Source organism: Cervus elaphus, chromosome 5 (genome assembly GCF_910594005.1).
Source record: "Cervus elaphus chromosome 5, mCerEla1.1, whole genome shotgun sequence".
NCBI classification, from domain to species: Eukaryota; Metazoa; Chordata; class Mammalia; order Artiodactyla; family Cervidae; genus Cervus; species Cervus elaphus.
In genome coordinates this window covers 101,904,774-101,922,257 of record NC_057819.1, presented here as the reverse complement: position 1 = coordinate 101,922,257, position 17,484 = coordinate 101,904,774, and the positions used below count along the sequence as shown (strand labels likewise).

The 17,484-nt window shown below is 36.5% G+C and overlaps 1 protein-coding gene and 1 long non-coding RNA gene across 3 annotated transcripts in view; one reads left to right on the top strand and one right to left on the bottom strand.

The window, feature by feature from the left end:
• LOC122694745 overlaps window positions 1-4,595 on the bottom strand; it is a 154,163-nt gene extending 149,568 nt beyond the window's left edge. The window contains exon 1 of the long non-coding RNA XR_006341230.1: window positions 4,324-4,595. This is a non-coding gene — a long non-coding RNA (uncharacterized LOC122694745). The remainder of the gene's footprint in view (window positions 1-4,323) is intronic.
• Window positions 4,596-12,509: 7,914 nt separating this feature from the next.
• MYH8 (myosin heavy chain 8) overlaps window positions 12,510-17,484 on the top strand; it is a 28,423-nt gene continuing 23,448 nt past the window's right edge. The window contains exons 1-5 of one of the 2 annotated variants that reach the window (XM_043903855.1): window positions 12,510-12,771; window positions 12,961-13,003; window positions 14,537-14,771; window positions 15,448-15,591; window positions 15,677-15,833. In XM_043903855.1, the coding sequence (XP_043759790.1) occupies window positions 14,562-14,771; window positions 15,448-15,591; window positions 15,677-15,833 (511 nt within the window). In that variant the 5' untranslated portion in view covers window positions 12,510-12,771; window positions 12,961-13,003; window positions 14,537-14,561. Of the gene's footprint in view, window positions 12,772-12,960; window positions 13,004-14,532; window positions 14,772-15,447; window positions 15,592-15,676; window positions 15,834-17,484 lie in introns of both variants that reach the window. The other variant, XM_043903853.1, reaches the window with a different exon arrangement.

Here is a 17,484-nt window from a genome sequence, read left to right as displayed (position 1 = left end):
TTCCCAGCACCACTTGTTAAAGAGATTGTCTTTTCTCTATTGTATAGTCTTGCCTCCTTTGTCAAAGATAAGGTGTCCGGATTTATCTCTGCACTTTCTATTTTGTTCCATTGATCTATAATTCTGTCTTTGCACCAGTACCATGCTGTCTTGATGACTACAGCTCTGTAGTATAGTCTGAAGTCAGGCAGGTTGATTCCTCCAGTTCCATTCTTCTTTCTCAAGAATGCTTTGGCTATTCTAGGTTTTTTGTATTTCTATATAAACTGTGAGATTATTTGTTCTAGTTCTGTGAAAAATACTGTTGGTAGCTTGATAAGGATTGCATTGAATCTATAGATTGCTTTGGGTAGTATGCTCATTTTCACTAAATTGATTCTTCTGATCCATGAACATGGTATATTTCTCCATCTATTTGTGTCATCTTTGATTTCCTTCATCAGTGTTTTATAGTTTTCTATATATAGGTCTTTCGTTTCTTTACAGGTGAATTCTACCAAAAATTTAGAGAAGAGCTTACACCTATCCTACTCAAACTCTTCCAGAAGATTGCGGAGGGAGGTAAACTGCCAAACTCATTCTATGAGGCCACCATCACCCTAATACCAAAACCAGACAAAGATGCCACACAAAAAAATAAAACTACAGGTCAATATCACTGATGAACACAAATGCAAAATTCCTCAACAAAATTTTACAAACAGAATCCAACAACATATTAAAAAGATCATACATCATGATCAAGTGGGCTTTATCCCAGGGATGCAAGGATTCTTCAATATTTGCAAATCAATCAAAGTGATACACCACATTAACAAATTGAAAGATAAAAACCATATGATTATCTCAATAGATGCAGAGATAGCCTTTGGCAAAATTCAACATCCATTTATAATAAAAACCCTCCAGAAAGCAGGCATAGAAGGAACATACCTCAACATAATAAAAGCCATATATGATAAACCCACAGCAAACATCATCCTCAATGGTAAAATATTGAAAGCATTTCCCCTAAAGTCAGGAACAAGACAAGGGTACCCACTCTCACCACTACTATTCAACATAGTTTTGGAAGTTTTGGCTACATCAATCAGAGAATAAAAAGAAATAAAGGAAATCCAGACTGGAATAGCAGAAGTAAAACTCTCACTGTTTGCAGTTGACATGATTCTCTACAAAGAAAACCCTAAAGACAGCACCAGAAAATTACTAGAGCTAATCAATGAATATAGTAAAGTTGCAGCATATAAAATTAATACACAGAAATCCCTTGCATTTCTATTCACTAGCAATGAGGAAACGGAAAGAGAAATTAAGGAAATGATTCCATTCACCATTGCAATGAAAATAATAAAATATTTAGGAATAAATCACCCCTTGATTTTTAACTTACTTGTTAATATCTCTCTCCCTCAGCTAAAATAAAAACTCCACAAGGGCAGGACTTTGTTTTGTTCACTGTTGAATGTCTGATGACTTGAACACTGCCTGGCATGTAACAAGTACTCAAGAAATATTTGTGGGATGAATAATAATCCAGTAATAATTTAATGTGTGCCATGCACAGTGTTAGGGATTTTACATGCATTATCCCAAAATAAATCTCAAACCAGATGATATTTTAATTCCACTTTCTCAGTATTCAATAGAAATTAAACAAAAAAATCAGTAAGGATACTTCTGTCTCCAGGAAGATGAGGTAGACCTGCTTTCCCCTGTTCCTCCCACTAATAACAGCTAAAACTCCCTGGACATTAGACATAAAACTAACCTAAGAAATTCTGAAAGTGGAGAGAAGAAGATAGACCAGCTAGGTAAGTTCTCCAGGTTTTCTTTTTGCCTAATATGCCCCAGACTTGAAATTGAAGAAGCAGACAACACAGAAACACAAATGGGTGCAGACCAAGAAAGCCCCAACAAGAATCTTTTCTCTCTAACCTAAGTACAAAGTAATGGGCAGCCTAGCAACAGAAAAACTTTTAGGTAACTGATCCAATCCAACCAAAAAACAAAACAAACAAACAAAAAACTATGGCTCTATCCCACCACCAGCAAAAGTCAAGGAGAAAATCTATTCTTCCACCCCCATGAGGCCATAATGAGGTGCCCCCCCCACCACCACTAGGGTGGTGTCAGGAGAGTCCAAATAGGAAGACAAGACTTTCATGCTTGCTAGCCAGTAATGGGACCCCACAAATGTGGTCAATAGATGGGATCCTTGACTCTCAGCCACCAGGTAACTCTTGTCCTTTTCACTGTCAAAGGAGGCCTAATGGGAAGTCAGCATTTTCACAACTGCACAGTGGTAATGAGGCTACTGGCCCCTAACTGTGGAGGCAGAGACAACCACTTGGAAGACATCCATCTGCACCCAGGATTAATAAGGAGACTTCCCTCTCAAGTGTTAACAGAAAGAAACCTGGATTCGTACCTCCACCTGGCAGTAACAAAGTAGTACCACCCCCTTAACTTAACGGAACAATGTCACAGAAAGTTAGGTGAAAGCTTTAAATAAGATCCAGAATTACAGAACATAATACAAAAATGTCTAGGCTTCAGCTGAAAATCACTCATCATTCAAGAAGATCTCATACTGAATTAAAAAAAAAAAGGATAAATGACTAGAAAAAGTCAAAATCAAGATGATATGAGATGTTACAATTACCTGACAAAGATTTTAAAGCATCTACAATAAAAATGCCTCAAAGAGCAATTATGAACATGCTTGAAACAAATGTAAAAATATTTTTTTTTACAGCAAAGAAACAGAAGATCTAAAAATCTAAAATGGAAATTTTAGAAGTGAAAAATACAATAACAAATTTTAAAAATGCAATGAACAGGCTCGATGGAAAAATGGAGGGGACAGAGGAGAGAATCAGTGAACTGGAATATGGAACAGAAATGACCCAACCTGAACAAGTGAAAGAAAATGAACACGAAAATGTACAGAGCCTAAGGGTTCCACGGCTCCATAACAAACAAACCTAACATTCATGTTATCAGAGTCCTGAATGAAGAGAAGGAACAGAGTGAAAAAGTACTCAAAGAAATAATGGCTGAAAAGTTCTAAATTTGTCAAGAGACATAACCAACAGATTGAATAAGAAGTTTATTCAAGTAGGGTAAACTCAAATCCACAGCAAATTCTATCATAAATGTCTGAATCCTAAAGGCAAAGAAAAATATCTTGGAAGCAGTCAGACATACCATTTAATCAATAACAAAAAACAAAACAAAAAACAACAACCTGATTAAAAAAAAGGCAGAGGAGTTAATTAGACATTTTTCCAAAGAAGATATATAGATGGCCAAGAGGCACATGAAAAGATGTTCAATATCACTGATTATAGGAAAATGCAAATCAAAACCACAATGAGACATCACCCCAAGCCTGTTAGAATGACTTTATCAAAAAGAAAAAGAAATAACAAGTGTTGGCAAAGATGTGAAGAAAAAAGACCCATCATGAACTGCTAATGGGCATGTAAATTGATTATAGCCTCTGTGGAAAACAGTACAGCGATTCCTCAGAAAATTAAGACTAGAACTCCCATTTGATCCAACTGTCCCACTTCTGGATATTTATTCAGAGAGTATGAAAACATTAAAAATATATATGTGCTCCTATGTTCATTCTCAGCATTATTACAACAGTGAAGATAAAAAAAAACAACCTAAGTACCCACCGATGGATGAATGGATAAAGAAGATGTATACAGAATAGAATACTACTTAGCCATAAAAAGGTGAATTCTTGTCATAAACAACAACATGGATAGACCTTGAGGGTATTATGCTAAATGAAATAAATCAGATAGAAAAAGACAAATATATGATTTCACTCATATGTGGGATAAACAAACAAACAAAAGAAAACACATAGATAGAGAACAAAACAGAACAGTGGTTACCAGAGGAGAAGGGGACTGGGGAAAGGAAAAATGGGTAAAGGGGGGTCAACTATATGGTGACTAGGTAGAAACTAAACTTCTGGTGATGAGCACATTGCAGTGCATACAGGAACTGAAATGCAAACATGAAATGTACACATAAAACTTACCATACACTTCCAAAACGAAGATATGTGAAGGTCCAATAATCAGATTTAAAGATGTTCAATATCACTGGTCTAGAGGATACTGATTAAAATCACAAAAAGCTTCTACTATACATCCATAAGAATGGCTAAAATTATAAAGACTGACAATGACAAGTATTGACAAGGATGCTGGACAACTACATTTTTCATGTATACCAGTAAGGATGTAAAATGGTTCAATTCTTTTTTAACTGGCCATTTCTTATAAATTAAGTACATACCTTTACACCTTTTGATGTAGCTATTCTACTCCTTAGATTTAACAAAAGAAAGAAAAGATATGCCCAAAAAAGGAAAGAATATGGTTTGGCAAGAGAATAGATGAAAAAAACATGGTATATCCTCACAACAGACTACTATTCACCAATAAAAAGAAATGAAAGAGCATAGATGAATCTAAACAACATTCCTCTTTGGCACGAGTCATGAAAAGACAGTAGTTACTTTGTTTTCTTGAAGATAAGATAACTAGAAAAGATAGAAGTGCCTCAAGTGGCTGTAATTCCTCTGCTTCTCTTCAATCAAGAGAAAAAGTAGAAAAATCCTTAGGGCAAAGAGAACCCTGGACTTGTAAGCTAATTCTTGGAAAGGATCAGAGTAAAAGGACCATTAGATACAGTAACTTAATGATGGCTCTGGGCTTAATTATAAGCAGATACCAGTGAGAAGAGCAAGGACAATGGATATAAGCCAGACCTTGGAAGAACTTTTGCTCCAAGTTAAAAGAAATGAGTTGTCACACAAGAACTGTGTAAGAGATATCTGCATTGGAGAAGGGTTGGAATACAGCAATAAATAAGTTTTAGCAAAATTCAGCTCACAGCCTAGTTTTATTATACATTGCCATCAAAACTCTTGACATGCTTGTTTACTATCATTTTAAATAATGTTTTCCATTTCCAGGGTTGCATCTCAAAGAAAACAAGTGGAAAATGCATTATGTTGATCCCTATCTCAGATTAAAGTGAGTGTAAGGTTTCAACTACTCACCACATAATCAGAGCATCACTGCTTAACAGGTGGCCACTTAATTAATCACAGACAAAGTAACTGAAGGGACATTTGTTTCCAAAGTTTTGCTATTAGAAGAAACATTAGATGCACAGCCTTGGCATACCTCCTGTCCCTCCCACCCCCACCCCGTTCTATAGGAAAAGAGTAAGATGGCAATTACTGCAATTTTAAATCTAAAAAAATGGAATTTTACACCCTTACCCACAGCATATAAGAGCATACACTCCTCCACATCACCATTTGCTACTATCAATTTTGATGACATATTTACGATCATTTAAAAAATCAAAATGGAGTAACTATGGTTCTGGCATCCAAAATGGAGCCAGATGGACATTTTACATGTGGTTCAAGACATGTTCCTACATCAAAACTTGAATTTTCTCTGAAATGTATCAAACTCAAGGACACCAACAACCATTTTCAAAACATTATAACTCTACAAACTTTAAGTTTTAAAGTACTCTCCCCACCATATAATCATTACAGACCCAACAAATCCTTGCTTAACAAGCACCTTCACTTTTTACCTGTTCCAATCCTACTTCCTGACAGTTTATGCAACCTTGTGGGGTTTTGCCTATATAAATCTTCCCCATTTTGTAGCCTAGCAGAACACAATTCAAGCGCTTCTTGTCCTAATAAAGAATAAAGCCCAAATAAATGCCTCTCTATTCCAATCAAGTCCCCATTTTTGAAATTTTAGTTCAGTTTTTGGTTTTGGTTTTGTTCAACCTGATGGGTGAAATATATACCAGTTGTTATTTGGTTTTGAATATTCTGAACTTTGAGTATTTTCAAGTTTATTGGCCACTTGTATTGCCTCTTCCATTAACTGTCTGTCTGTATCTTTTGGCTACTTTTTCTATTTACTCGTATCTCCATTTCTTGTTTTTGTTTTTGTTTTTGTTTTTTTTTTACAGTTTTGCTTTAATGCTTAAGATTTCAATTCATCTAGCATTTATTTTTATAAATGGTGTCAGGCAAGGACCTAATTGTCCTTTCTCTCTCCTCCTCCAAGTGATCTGAAGTGCTATCTTTTGATATACTAAATTTCTGAACATGCCAGAACTCATTTTTGGACTACTAATAGTAGTTCTACTAATCCACTCATCTTCACCTACACTAACTTCACACTATTTCCATCACTACATTTCTTAAAATATGTTTGATGTCAGGTAGGGTGGGTTTGACCTACACACAGCATATTAAAAAGCAGAGACACCACTTTGCTGACAAAGGTTGGTATATTCAAAGTTATGGTTTTCTCAGTAGTCATGTAGGATGTGAGAATTGGACCATAAAGAAAGCTGAATGCTGAAGAATTGATGCTTTTGAACTGTGGTATTGGAGAAGACTCTTGAGAGTCCCTTGGACAGCAAGATCAAACCTGTTAGTCCTAAAGGAAATCAGCCCTGCATATTCATTGGAAGGATAGATGATGAAGCTCCAATACTTTGGTCACCTGATGCAGAGAACTGACTTATTAGAAAAGACACCGATGCTGGGAAAGGTTGAAGGCAGGAAGAGAAGGGGACAACAGAGGATGAGATGGTTGAATGGCATCACCGGCTCAATGTACATGAGTTTGAGCAAGCTCCAGCAGTTGGTGATGGACAGGGAAGCCTGGCATGCTGCAGTCCACAGGGTCGCAAAGAGTTGGACACAACTGAGTGACTGAACTGAACTCAAGGGTGGGCTTGTTACTTTGCTGTCAGTAAAAGTTTATTATTCCTGGAGACTTGCATTCTTTTACTACAAACTAATATTGCAATTTGCTGTTGAATTACAGCTCTATCCTTTGTCTATTACTTCCAAATCTGCTCCCTTTCCATGGAGAAACATTACAGTAATCTCAGGAAATTTTGTTTTCATTGTCTTGGGGTAGAATAAATTAAGTGATTCCTAAACATCTACTGTTCATGGGTTCTCAAGGCAAGAATAATGAAGTGGTTTGCCATTCCCTTCTCCAGTGGACCACATTCTGTCAGACCTCTCCACCACGACCCCTCCATCTTGGGTGGTCCCACACTGCATGGCTTAGTTTCATATGGCAGAAAGTGAAGAAGAACTAAAGAGCCTCTTGATAAAAGTGAAAGAGGAGAGTGAAAAGTTGGCTTAAAGCTCAACATTCAGAAAACTAAGATCATGGCATCTGGTCCCATCACTTCATGGCAAACAGATGGGGAAATGGTGGAAACAATGGCTGACTTTATTTTGGGGGGCTCCAAAATCACTGCAGGTGGTGATTGCAGCCATGAAATTAAAAGACGCTTACTCCTTGGAAGGAAAGTTATGACTAACCTAGATAGCATATTAAAAAGCAGAGACATTACTTTGTCAACAAAGGTCTGTCTAGTCAAGGCTATGGTTTTTCCAGTAGTCATGTATGGATGTGAGAGTTGGACTATAAAGAAAGCAGAGCGCAGAAGAATTGATGCTTTTGAACTGTGGTGTTGGAGAAGACTCTTGAGAGTCCCTTGGACTGCAAGGAGATCCAACCAGTCCATCCTAAAGGAAATCAGTTCTGGGTGTTCATTGGAAGGACTGATGTTGAAGCTGAAACTCCAATATTTTGGCCACCTGATGTGAAGAGCTGACTCATTTGAAAAGACTCTGATGTTGAGAAAGATTGAAGGCAGGAGGAGAAGGGGATGACAGAGGATGAGATGGTTAGATGGCATCACTGACTCAAGGGACATGAGTTTGGGTAAACTCCAGGAGTTGGTGATGGACAGGGAGGCCTGGCATGCTGTGGTTCATGGGGTCACAAAGAGTCGGACACGACTGAGCAACTGAACTGAACTGAAACATCTACAGTTATTTATATTTCACCAGCAGCAAGCACAGTCAAGTCTACAATCCCCCACACACACACCCACACCCCCGCCTCTTTTCTTTTCCAAGAGCTACTGGCTTAGTTTAGGTTCTCAACTCTTCCCTAAAATAGCACAACAACTGCTTAAGTAGGTTATCTCTGTTACACTTCTCCAATCCATCTTCCATGATGCTACCATAATTGTGTTTAAAATGCAAATCTTAAAACATCAGTTACTTGTTTAAAAGACTCCAGTGATATCCTGTGACCTATGGTAATAAAGCTCTATCTTTTACATGGTTTTAAACAGAGTGATAATAGCCAGTATTTATCAAATATTTTCTACACTGCCGGTTACTATGGTAGCTGCTTTACACATATTTCTCACTGATCCTGTGAGGATTAATTATATTTCTCATTAATCCTGTGAGGTGGTGGAAAATTTTTATAATTGTCCTTTAACAGATGAACAAACTGAAGCCTACAGATGTTAGGTGACTTGCCTAAAGTACGAAATAACATCTGGCTAGTTACATGGATATTTAAGACACTGAGTGAGTGTATGAGTGAAAGTTGCTCAGTCATGTCCGACTCTTTGTGACCCCATGGACGTTATAATCCATGGAGTTCTCCAGGCCAGAATACTGGAGTGGGTAGCTGTTCCTTCTCCAGAGGACCTTCCCAACCCAGGGATCGAACCCAGTTCTCCCACACTGAAGGCAGATTCTTTACCAGCTGAGCCACAAGAGAAGCCCTTACACTGTGTACACCATAAAATACACGCCAGACAGTTTACTGCCTCTAAAACTTACCTATTAAAAGAAGTTCATATAATGAATTTTTAAAGTAGCTACTTGATATTGTAAGCTAGATATAAAATAAAATACTCAGAAAGTATGAAAATAAAGACATGGGGAAAAGATAGTCCATATACATGCTACCCAAAAGTAAAAGCAACACAGTATAGCAAAATATTAGCAAAAACAGAACTCAAAGCAAAACTACTAAAAGCAGCAGGGATAATTCATATTTTGTTTTAAAAAGATACAATCTACCAAAAAGATAAAACTATCATAAATTTCTATAGAGTGAGCAACTACTTTTGTTTTTGTTTTTGTTTTTTGCAACTATCTTTGAATTACACAAACAAAAATCTGAACAATCTGAGAATAACCAGAGTGGACTCTTTTAACTTACACCTATTAGAAAAATCACAGATTAAGTAGACAAAACTAAAAACAGATGATTTGAAAAACACAAATAATAAGCTGAATGATAAAATTTTTAAAAATTTTGTAGTCAACAATGACAGAACATAAATGCTTTTCAAACATCTAACACATACATTTTCAATGGAGGTGATATCAGTCCTTAAGAAGTAAAAATTAGTTCTTAGGAGAGCAAAAAAATCTTAGGCATTATAATAGTTTGTGCCTCCCTATGTTCCCCAGAAAATAAAAGCTCAGCCCTATCTGAAAAAACTGTATTGCTTAATCTCTTTTGTTATGGAGAAATTAACTTAAGTTTAAATTTAAATCCATTTAATTAAAATCTTATGCTGAGTATTCAACTTAATTTAATTTGATTAATGTCTTTCTTCAGTGGGCAAGTTATTGAAAAAGTTAAACACTGACCTAAAAAATTCTTAAAAACTGAGTCATATGGGGGGAAAAGAATATATCTAAATTTGCTTATACATACATAAAATACCTCTTAAGGACACACGGGAATCTGATAACTGTTGTTGACTCTGGGGAGGGAAACTCAATTACTTTCTCACACTATTATAGTCTCAATTTTAAAACAAGAAAAATCGTAAAAACATGATCTATAAAAGAAAATACTGATAAACTTGACTGCATCAAAATTTAAAACTTTTGCTTTTCAATAGGCACCATTAAGAAAATGAAAAGACAAGCCACAGACTGCAAGAAAATATTTGTTAATCATATATCTGGGGGAGTTCCCTGGTGGTCCAGTGGCTAAGACTCTGCACTCCTGATATAAGGGGGCTGGGTTCGATCCCTGGTCAGGGAACTAGATCCCACATGCCACAACTAAGATTCTATGCAGCCAAATAAATAAAAATAAAATGTTTAAAAAAAAATTTAAAAAAAAATTAAAAAAACTAATCATATATCTGATAAAGGACTATATCAAAACATGTATCTATATCTATATATGTGGGTATAAAGACCTCTAACAAATTGTACAAAAATTATCCAATTTTTTAAATGAACTAAACAATTGGATAGACTCTTCACCTAGAGAAAACATATAAATGGCAAATAAGCACATGAAAAGTAACCAAAATCATTAATTCATTAAGGAAATACAAATTAAAACCACATTAAGATACCACTCTACACTTAACTAGGATATAGAGCAAGGGCTGGTTGCTCAGTCATGTCCGACTCTTTGCAACCCCAGAACTATAACCTGTCAGGCTCCTCTGTCCATGGAATCCTCCATGCAAAAATACTAGAATAGGTAGACATTCCCTTCTCCAAGGGACCTTCCCGACTCAGGGATCGAATCCCGGTTTCCCACATTGCAGGCAGATTCTTTATTTGCTAGGATGGCTTTAACAAAAAAGGACAATACAAGTGTAGGTAAGAGTGTAAAAAAACTGGAAGCCTCATCTTATTGGTGGAAATGTAAAATGGCATAGCCACTGTCAGAAAGAATTTGGCAGTTTCTTAAGAAGTTAGCCCTATACAATCTAGCAACTCAACTCCTAGTTATTTACCCAAGAGAAATTTAAACAAATGCCCACATGATGACTTGCACAGAATATTATCAACAGCACTTTGCATAACAGCCAAAACTAGAAACAATTCAAATATCCATCAGTTTGAATGAATAAACAAAATGTGGCACTATATCATAGACGGCTACTTAGCAACAAAAATGAATAAACTGTTGATATATGCAACAGCATGGAGGAACTCAAAAAGCATACTAAGGAAAAGAAGCTAGACATGAAAGACTACACACTAGAGGACTCCATTTGTATGAAGTTTCTAGAAAAGGCAAAACTGTAGAGACAGAAAGCATATCAGTTTTTGCCTAGGAGTTCTGATCTGGATGCTACCTGAACTGTTTTATTATGTATACACACAAACACAAATACAGACACACGAGGTCCCTCATTCCTACTGGACCTGCTAAGAAGTCAATTGCATGTGTACACACACACAAGATAAAGAACCAGCAGCTAAAAGAGAATCCTCCCCCACAAAGCCCAAATTTATAAATCTGGAAATTAAAAAAAAGAAAACCACACTTCAGATAAATTGAGAGCTGAAATGGAAATAGAACCTTTAAAATGACAATCGTTCAAGGGTACTATAATTCATATCAACCCCTGGGATTCAGCTAAAGTAGTAACCAAAGAAAATTTTATAACCATAAATAACATGCAAGATCATAAGAAAGAATGAAAGTAAATGAAGTAAGCTTTCAGTTCAAGATGCTAGATACACACCAATAAAATAAACCTAAAGAACTAAAAGAATGAAGAAGATTAAAAGCAGAAAATAATAAAATAGAAGAAAACTTATTTGGTAAATCTGAATTAAAAAGGGCAAACACAAAGACAAAACCTTGGCAAATATGATTTAAAATAAAAAGAACAAAATCAAAATATGTTAAAAAAAAATAAAAAGGAATAGATGACTACACAAGAGTTTTTTTAACTATAAAAAGACATGCACCAAAAAATGTCCCAAAAAATCTATAAAAACTCACATGGAATGGGCAATTTTCTAGGAAAATATAAATCTTCCAACTGGGAAAAAAGAAGTAGAAACTGCATCCTGTCTATGGTAGTGGTTATAAGAAACAGTGCACATGAAAAACTCATGGAACAAAATAAGTGAGTTTTATTGTAAAGTTTAAAATTTTTTAAAAAAATAGTAGCAGAAAAACCCATAACTGTCACCTAGAAAGAGTAAATTTTCTGTATATAAAGTATACTTCAATATCCCTAACCATTAAAAAAAGAAGATTCTAATTTTAAAAGAATGATAATATAATTTGTTTAAAGAATAAGAGTGTAAATTTCATTGGTGTATGAAAATTATCTATGATATAATTTTTAAGTAGGTTGTAAAGCAAATATGTGCTATATTTGTGTATATAGTATGATCAAATTTATATGTCTATATCTTATCTTACCACTGCATAATGAGATTACAGACAATTTTTTCTCTTTGCTTATCTGCATTTTTACTACAAAGAATACATATTATTTTCTAATAAATAACATTTTTTTCAATGTTGGGTGGATGAGCACTGACTTAATGGTAGGGACTCAGTATAGAATCTTCTCTTACCTTGGCCTTGCTATCCAAGCCCAGACTCCAAGGGTGAGCCTTGGCAGTGACCCAAGGTAGTGAAGGAGGTGGGGGTTCCTATGGTAACAAAGAAGGAAAATGTGGTTAGGGCCCTGAAAGCAATGCTCACTGATGCTGTGATCATTGGGTTACCACAGGCATGTGTGAGAGTTTGCCAAATCAAATATAGCTCCTAGGAACTTACTTTGAGGCCCCACCAGGCACTGTCAAAGATTACCTTCCCAGCACACTAGAAAGCATTCTCTGCCGGCAGATTGGTCCCTGTCACATTATTTATAGGAGATTGGTTCACATACTCAAAATGATATGAATACTTCTAATTATATCCAAACATGACAAATGTCAGAACAAATTATTCTGAGGGTTCACGCTGCCAAATGTCTTGCCCTAACAAAGAGGAGCAAGCTGCGGGATCAGCACACCAGCTCCTATATAAGCACGATGAGCCCTCCTGCTACATCTCCACCAAGGACCCAGAGGTAAGCGAGTGGGGGCCTTGGGGCCTGCAGGGCTCCAGGGGACAGAAACATCTCTGAGCATGAAATTTTTCCTCCCAGCTCTGACTTCTATTTTCATAAAGCCATGCTTTAGACCAGACAAGTTTTAATTCTGTAACTATCTTACTGGAATTTCAGAGCTTCACTAAAAAGAAACTTGTTGCTTTACAGTTTTAGATGCTCCTGAACCTGCATCTTCATCTGGAATCCAGAGGTAAGACTCCGCTTATTCATTTATTGATGACAGAAGGGACGTAGCCTAACTAAACTGGGGACAGCTCTTCATTGTACACCATTTCCTTATATTTTGCAGTTATGCAAATATGTTGTGCTTCCAAATGTCTGCTTATAAATGTTGGGAAATCACTTCTTCCAAATGTCTTATTCTCAGAGACCACCCTCATCTGAGTTCCAGGATTAAAGGACCATTTGGGAAAGAATATGAATTTTGACAGTGAGTTCTCAGCCGCACTTAACAACTGTCAGGGGCAATGGACTACTCCATGCCAACCTCCTTCTACTGACAAGCGCTGAATACTTGGGTGTTTTACTAGTATTTTTTTAAATATCTGCAAAAATTCTTAATCTAAAACATGTAAACAGAAATGAACATCTTCTTAAAACCATAGTATTTTAGCTACTTTTTCATGATTCACTGTAGTTTTTAGAAAGATTTGTTACTGTTGGTTTAAAAAAAATCACAAGAATTACACCCACAGAGTGCTATCTATCACACTCTAAATTAGAAGGAGAGATTCTGGCCCTTCCCCCAAGTAATTCACTGTCTGGGAGTAAAGACAAGACCCAAAGTAATGAGCCAATGCTGAGACACTTATCTATCAACAGAGGACAATGGCTTATATGCATGTGATAAACTCTTACATTTTTACATTTTTGTCTTTTCTTTTTCTGGATGAAGAGAAAAGAAGCCTGTGGAATTTATGCAGGATGAAACACCTTCTTCATGCTGAAGCTCTCATTCATTCCCCTGAGCTTAGATCTGTTAACTGACAGTTCAAATCCTTCATGCCAAAAGGAGAATGTTAAAAGAGATTTTGAAATTAAGGCAATGCTAAGTCTCTTGGTAACAAGCCAAATGATATATTAAAAAAAAAAAAAAACCCCTAGAGTGATAACGATTTCTTATGAGGTTAATGACCCACCAAGAGATGTTTAACATAAAGTGGATGTTAAAAAGAATTATTTGGCTTACAAGAGGAAAAAAAAAAAAGGCCATCTAAAAGGCAAAAATGTTTTGGGTAGCTTGGAAGATATCAACTTTCATTTGCACAAGACAAACTTTCCCTCTTAACTCTGTAATCGTCCCAGCAAGTGGCAGATGCAAACATTATGCATCTGAGGACTAAAGAATGACAGTTGCTATAAAACAATCCATCAACAACTGTCTTAGCTATAGATATTATTAGAGTTTAGAGATTAAAACAGGCAAGGATTCCATTCTCACTCAGCTGTAGGTGCCCTAGCCCTGAGGATCAAGACATGCCATCTGGGAAGGAAATTTTCAAAGCCCTAAAAACGAAGCTTCAAATTGCAGTCTCATTCCAAACCAGCCCTGTGCTAGTGTTATTAATACTTAATAGAACGCTGGTCAACACAGGTCGGAAGAACAATTACAGCCCAGACTGGGGATGGAACCTCAATATTTCTCTCATTTCAAATGTTTTTCTCACATGTATGTAACTTCTGGTTTCTCTTTTTCCTCTCTCCCATTCTTTCCCCAAGGCAGAATTCTCTCTAAATAAATTGCAACCATGAGTGCGAGCTCAGACGCTGAGATGGCTGTTTTTGGCGAAGCCGCTCCCTACCTTCGAAAATCAGAAAAGGAGCGGATTGAAGCCCAAAACAAGCCCTTTGATGCTAAAACATCAGTCTTTGTGGCAGAGCCCAAGGAATCCTATGTGAAGAGCATCATACAAAGCAAGGAAGGGGGGAAAGTAACTGTAAAGACAGAACGTGGAGCAGTAAGTAGAAACATAAGGAGAAAATCCTTCCATTTTATTTCTCCATCTTCTCACTTAAAGTTGAAGGCTTCCTTGCTCACAATTTCCAAGTCTATTGCCAATCCAGACACCCTTCCAGTCCATTAACAGACATCAGATTCGGAAGGTAAAAGAAATTCTCACTTCTCCCTTTCCCAACCACCAAAAGAACTTTAAGCCACTAGTCAGCCTCCAGCATTTCCCTTCAATTACTCACTTCCCAGTCTAAATCTCCAAACCTGGGAGAAATAAAAACTAGTTTCTATCAAAAGAATTATTATCTACTTAGGTAAATAATGTATTCATCTTCCCATTACTTCCTCCCAAATTTAAGTTTCTTATAATAAATGTCAAGGAGAAATAAAAAATTAAACCCATTGAAGTAAAATGATACAAACTGATAAATAAACCTGGGACATGAAAATGTGGGAGGAAAGAAGTATATTTTAAAGAGTAGGATGTATTCTAGCTCATCACAGGAAACAGATTTTTTTTTACCATCAAACTCTAAGATGAATACAGTTTTGTGCTTTTATTTAAAAGACACTGAATAATATAATGGAAAGTGCCAACAATCATAGTCTTATAACCAAAGCAGATACACATAAATCCTACCTCCAACCCTTAATGCAAACTTGACTCTCACTTTACTTGCCAGACTCTCACTGTCAGAGAAGACCAAGTCTACCCCATGAACCCTCCCAAATATGACAAGATCGAGGACATGGCCATGATGACCCACCTGCATGAGCCTGGAGTGCTGTACAACCTCAAAGAGCGTTATGCAGCCTGGATGATCTACGTGAGCACCCTTCAACCTCTCTTTTTTTCATCTATCTCTCCAAGTAGAATCAAATCCCACATGTTGAGTGTTCTGATTTTCTCAGACCTACTCGGGCCTCTTCTGTGTCACCGTCAACCCCTACAAGTGGCTGCCGGTGTACAACCCTGAGGTGGTGGCAGCCTACAGGGGCAAAAAGCGCCAGGAGGCCCCGCCCCACATCTTCTCCATCTCTGACAACGCCTATCAGTTCATGCTGACTGGTGAGTGAGTGATACATCTATTTACAGAAATGTGGAAACAGAATCTTGAATGAACAAGTAGACTTTGGGCTTTGATTACAAATTGCAGCCACACAGGGCTTCACTGTTTTCAAGAAACTTTCAGTGCTGTAACGCCACATAATCTTCCCCACAGCCACTCTACAGATGAGCAAAATGAAGCTAGTCACTGAGTTCACTGACCTGCCCAAGCTAACCCAGCTAGTAGCTGGAAGCCTAGTTGAAACAATTAGCAGACCTCTATAAACATATATGTTGCTTTTCTATATTTTTTACTTTCTGATTTGGAGAGGAAAAAAGTTCAGATATATTTTTTAGAATATTCACATCCACAACAATCAAGGAAAATACTTACCAGCCATAGCTAGAAAGCGTTGTGAATTCCTTTATCTTTAATAGATACAGCTAACACTGCCAGCATTTGAGATAGAACATGAGTAAAGAAAGAACTGTGATTTCCCTCCCAAAGATTTTGAAGCATTTTCCTACTAGAATGGGAGAAAATAGAAATCCATCTTTCTTTGAAAACATTTTTTAAAAATTTATATCAAAGTCTGTTGCTCCTGTCTTATCAAAACATAAACAAACAGCTTTGATACAAATTGCAGGCCCAAATATAGCATTAAAACCTTTTATCGGCGTACACCAAATGTATTGCCTTTGGAAATATTCTAAATTCCTGAGTTTCCTGTTGTTCCATGAGATATTAGAAACTGGAGAAGATTTTGTTCCATTTTGGTTTCTTTTATGTTTGTTTTGTTGCACTGTTTTTAAACTGTCTTTTAAAAGAGAAGAGAAAGGGATAAAATATGAATCTTGCATTACAAACTGGCCAGCAATTCTACAAGGATTTCATGCTAGTAAACTGTTCTTTGGTTGTCAACAGAACCTAGCTACCTTCCAGAAATTATCTAAATTCAGATTCATTCCAGAGGTTTTAACACACAGCAGTTGCATTTACACTGGTATGTATACCACCACCTCTACCAAGGTCCCCACTCCCCCAGGTTTGGGGGCTGCTCCAAATTCAAGATTACTTATCTCCAAACAGGATTTTGATATAAAACCATGCAAAACTGTAGCATCTGACCAGGTCAGAGACTAAAACATTGTTTTCTTGGCTATGTTCCCACTAGCTGTGACATGATCGTTCATGATTTTTCTTCTATTGGAAAAAGAAATCAATCTGAATATGTTTCAAAATCTGTCTCTACTTCCCTAAACAGAGTTTTAAAGTTCTCTGAAGTCTATATGCACATCTAAATAGCATCCATTTTGTATCTATTTCTCTGAATCGGATTTTTTAGATTTGAGAATGCTCTATAATCTATCCGTACAGAATTAAAAATTTAACAAATCAGAAAATTGGTATAAATCCAACATATCAGTCATATAGAGTGACAGCTTTTGCATTACTTAGAAATGTGTATAAAAGAGAGAAATAAAATGAAATGAACACCAACAGTTATTAATACAATTCCAGATCTCTTCCCTTTTTAGTATTACCAGCAGTCAAGTTAATATCAAGAACTGGGAGGAGGCCAGACAGCAGAAAAATATGTAAACCAGAAGTCAAGAAGACCAAAATATCTTAACAAGCAATGTAACTATCAGAAAAATCACTTATTCCTCC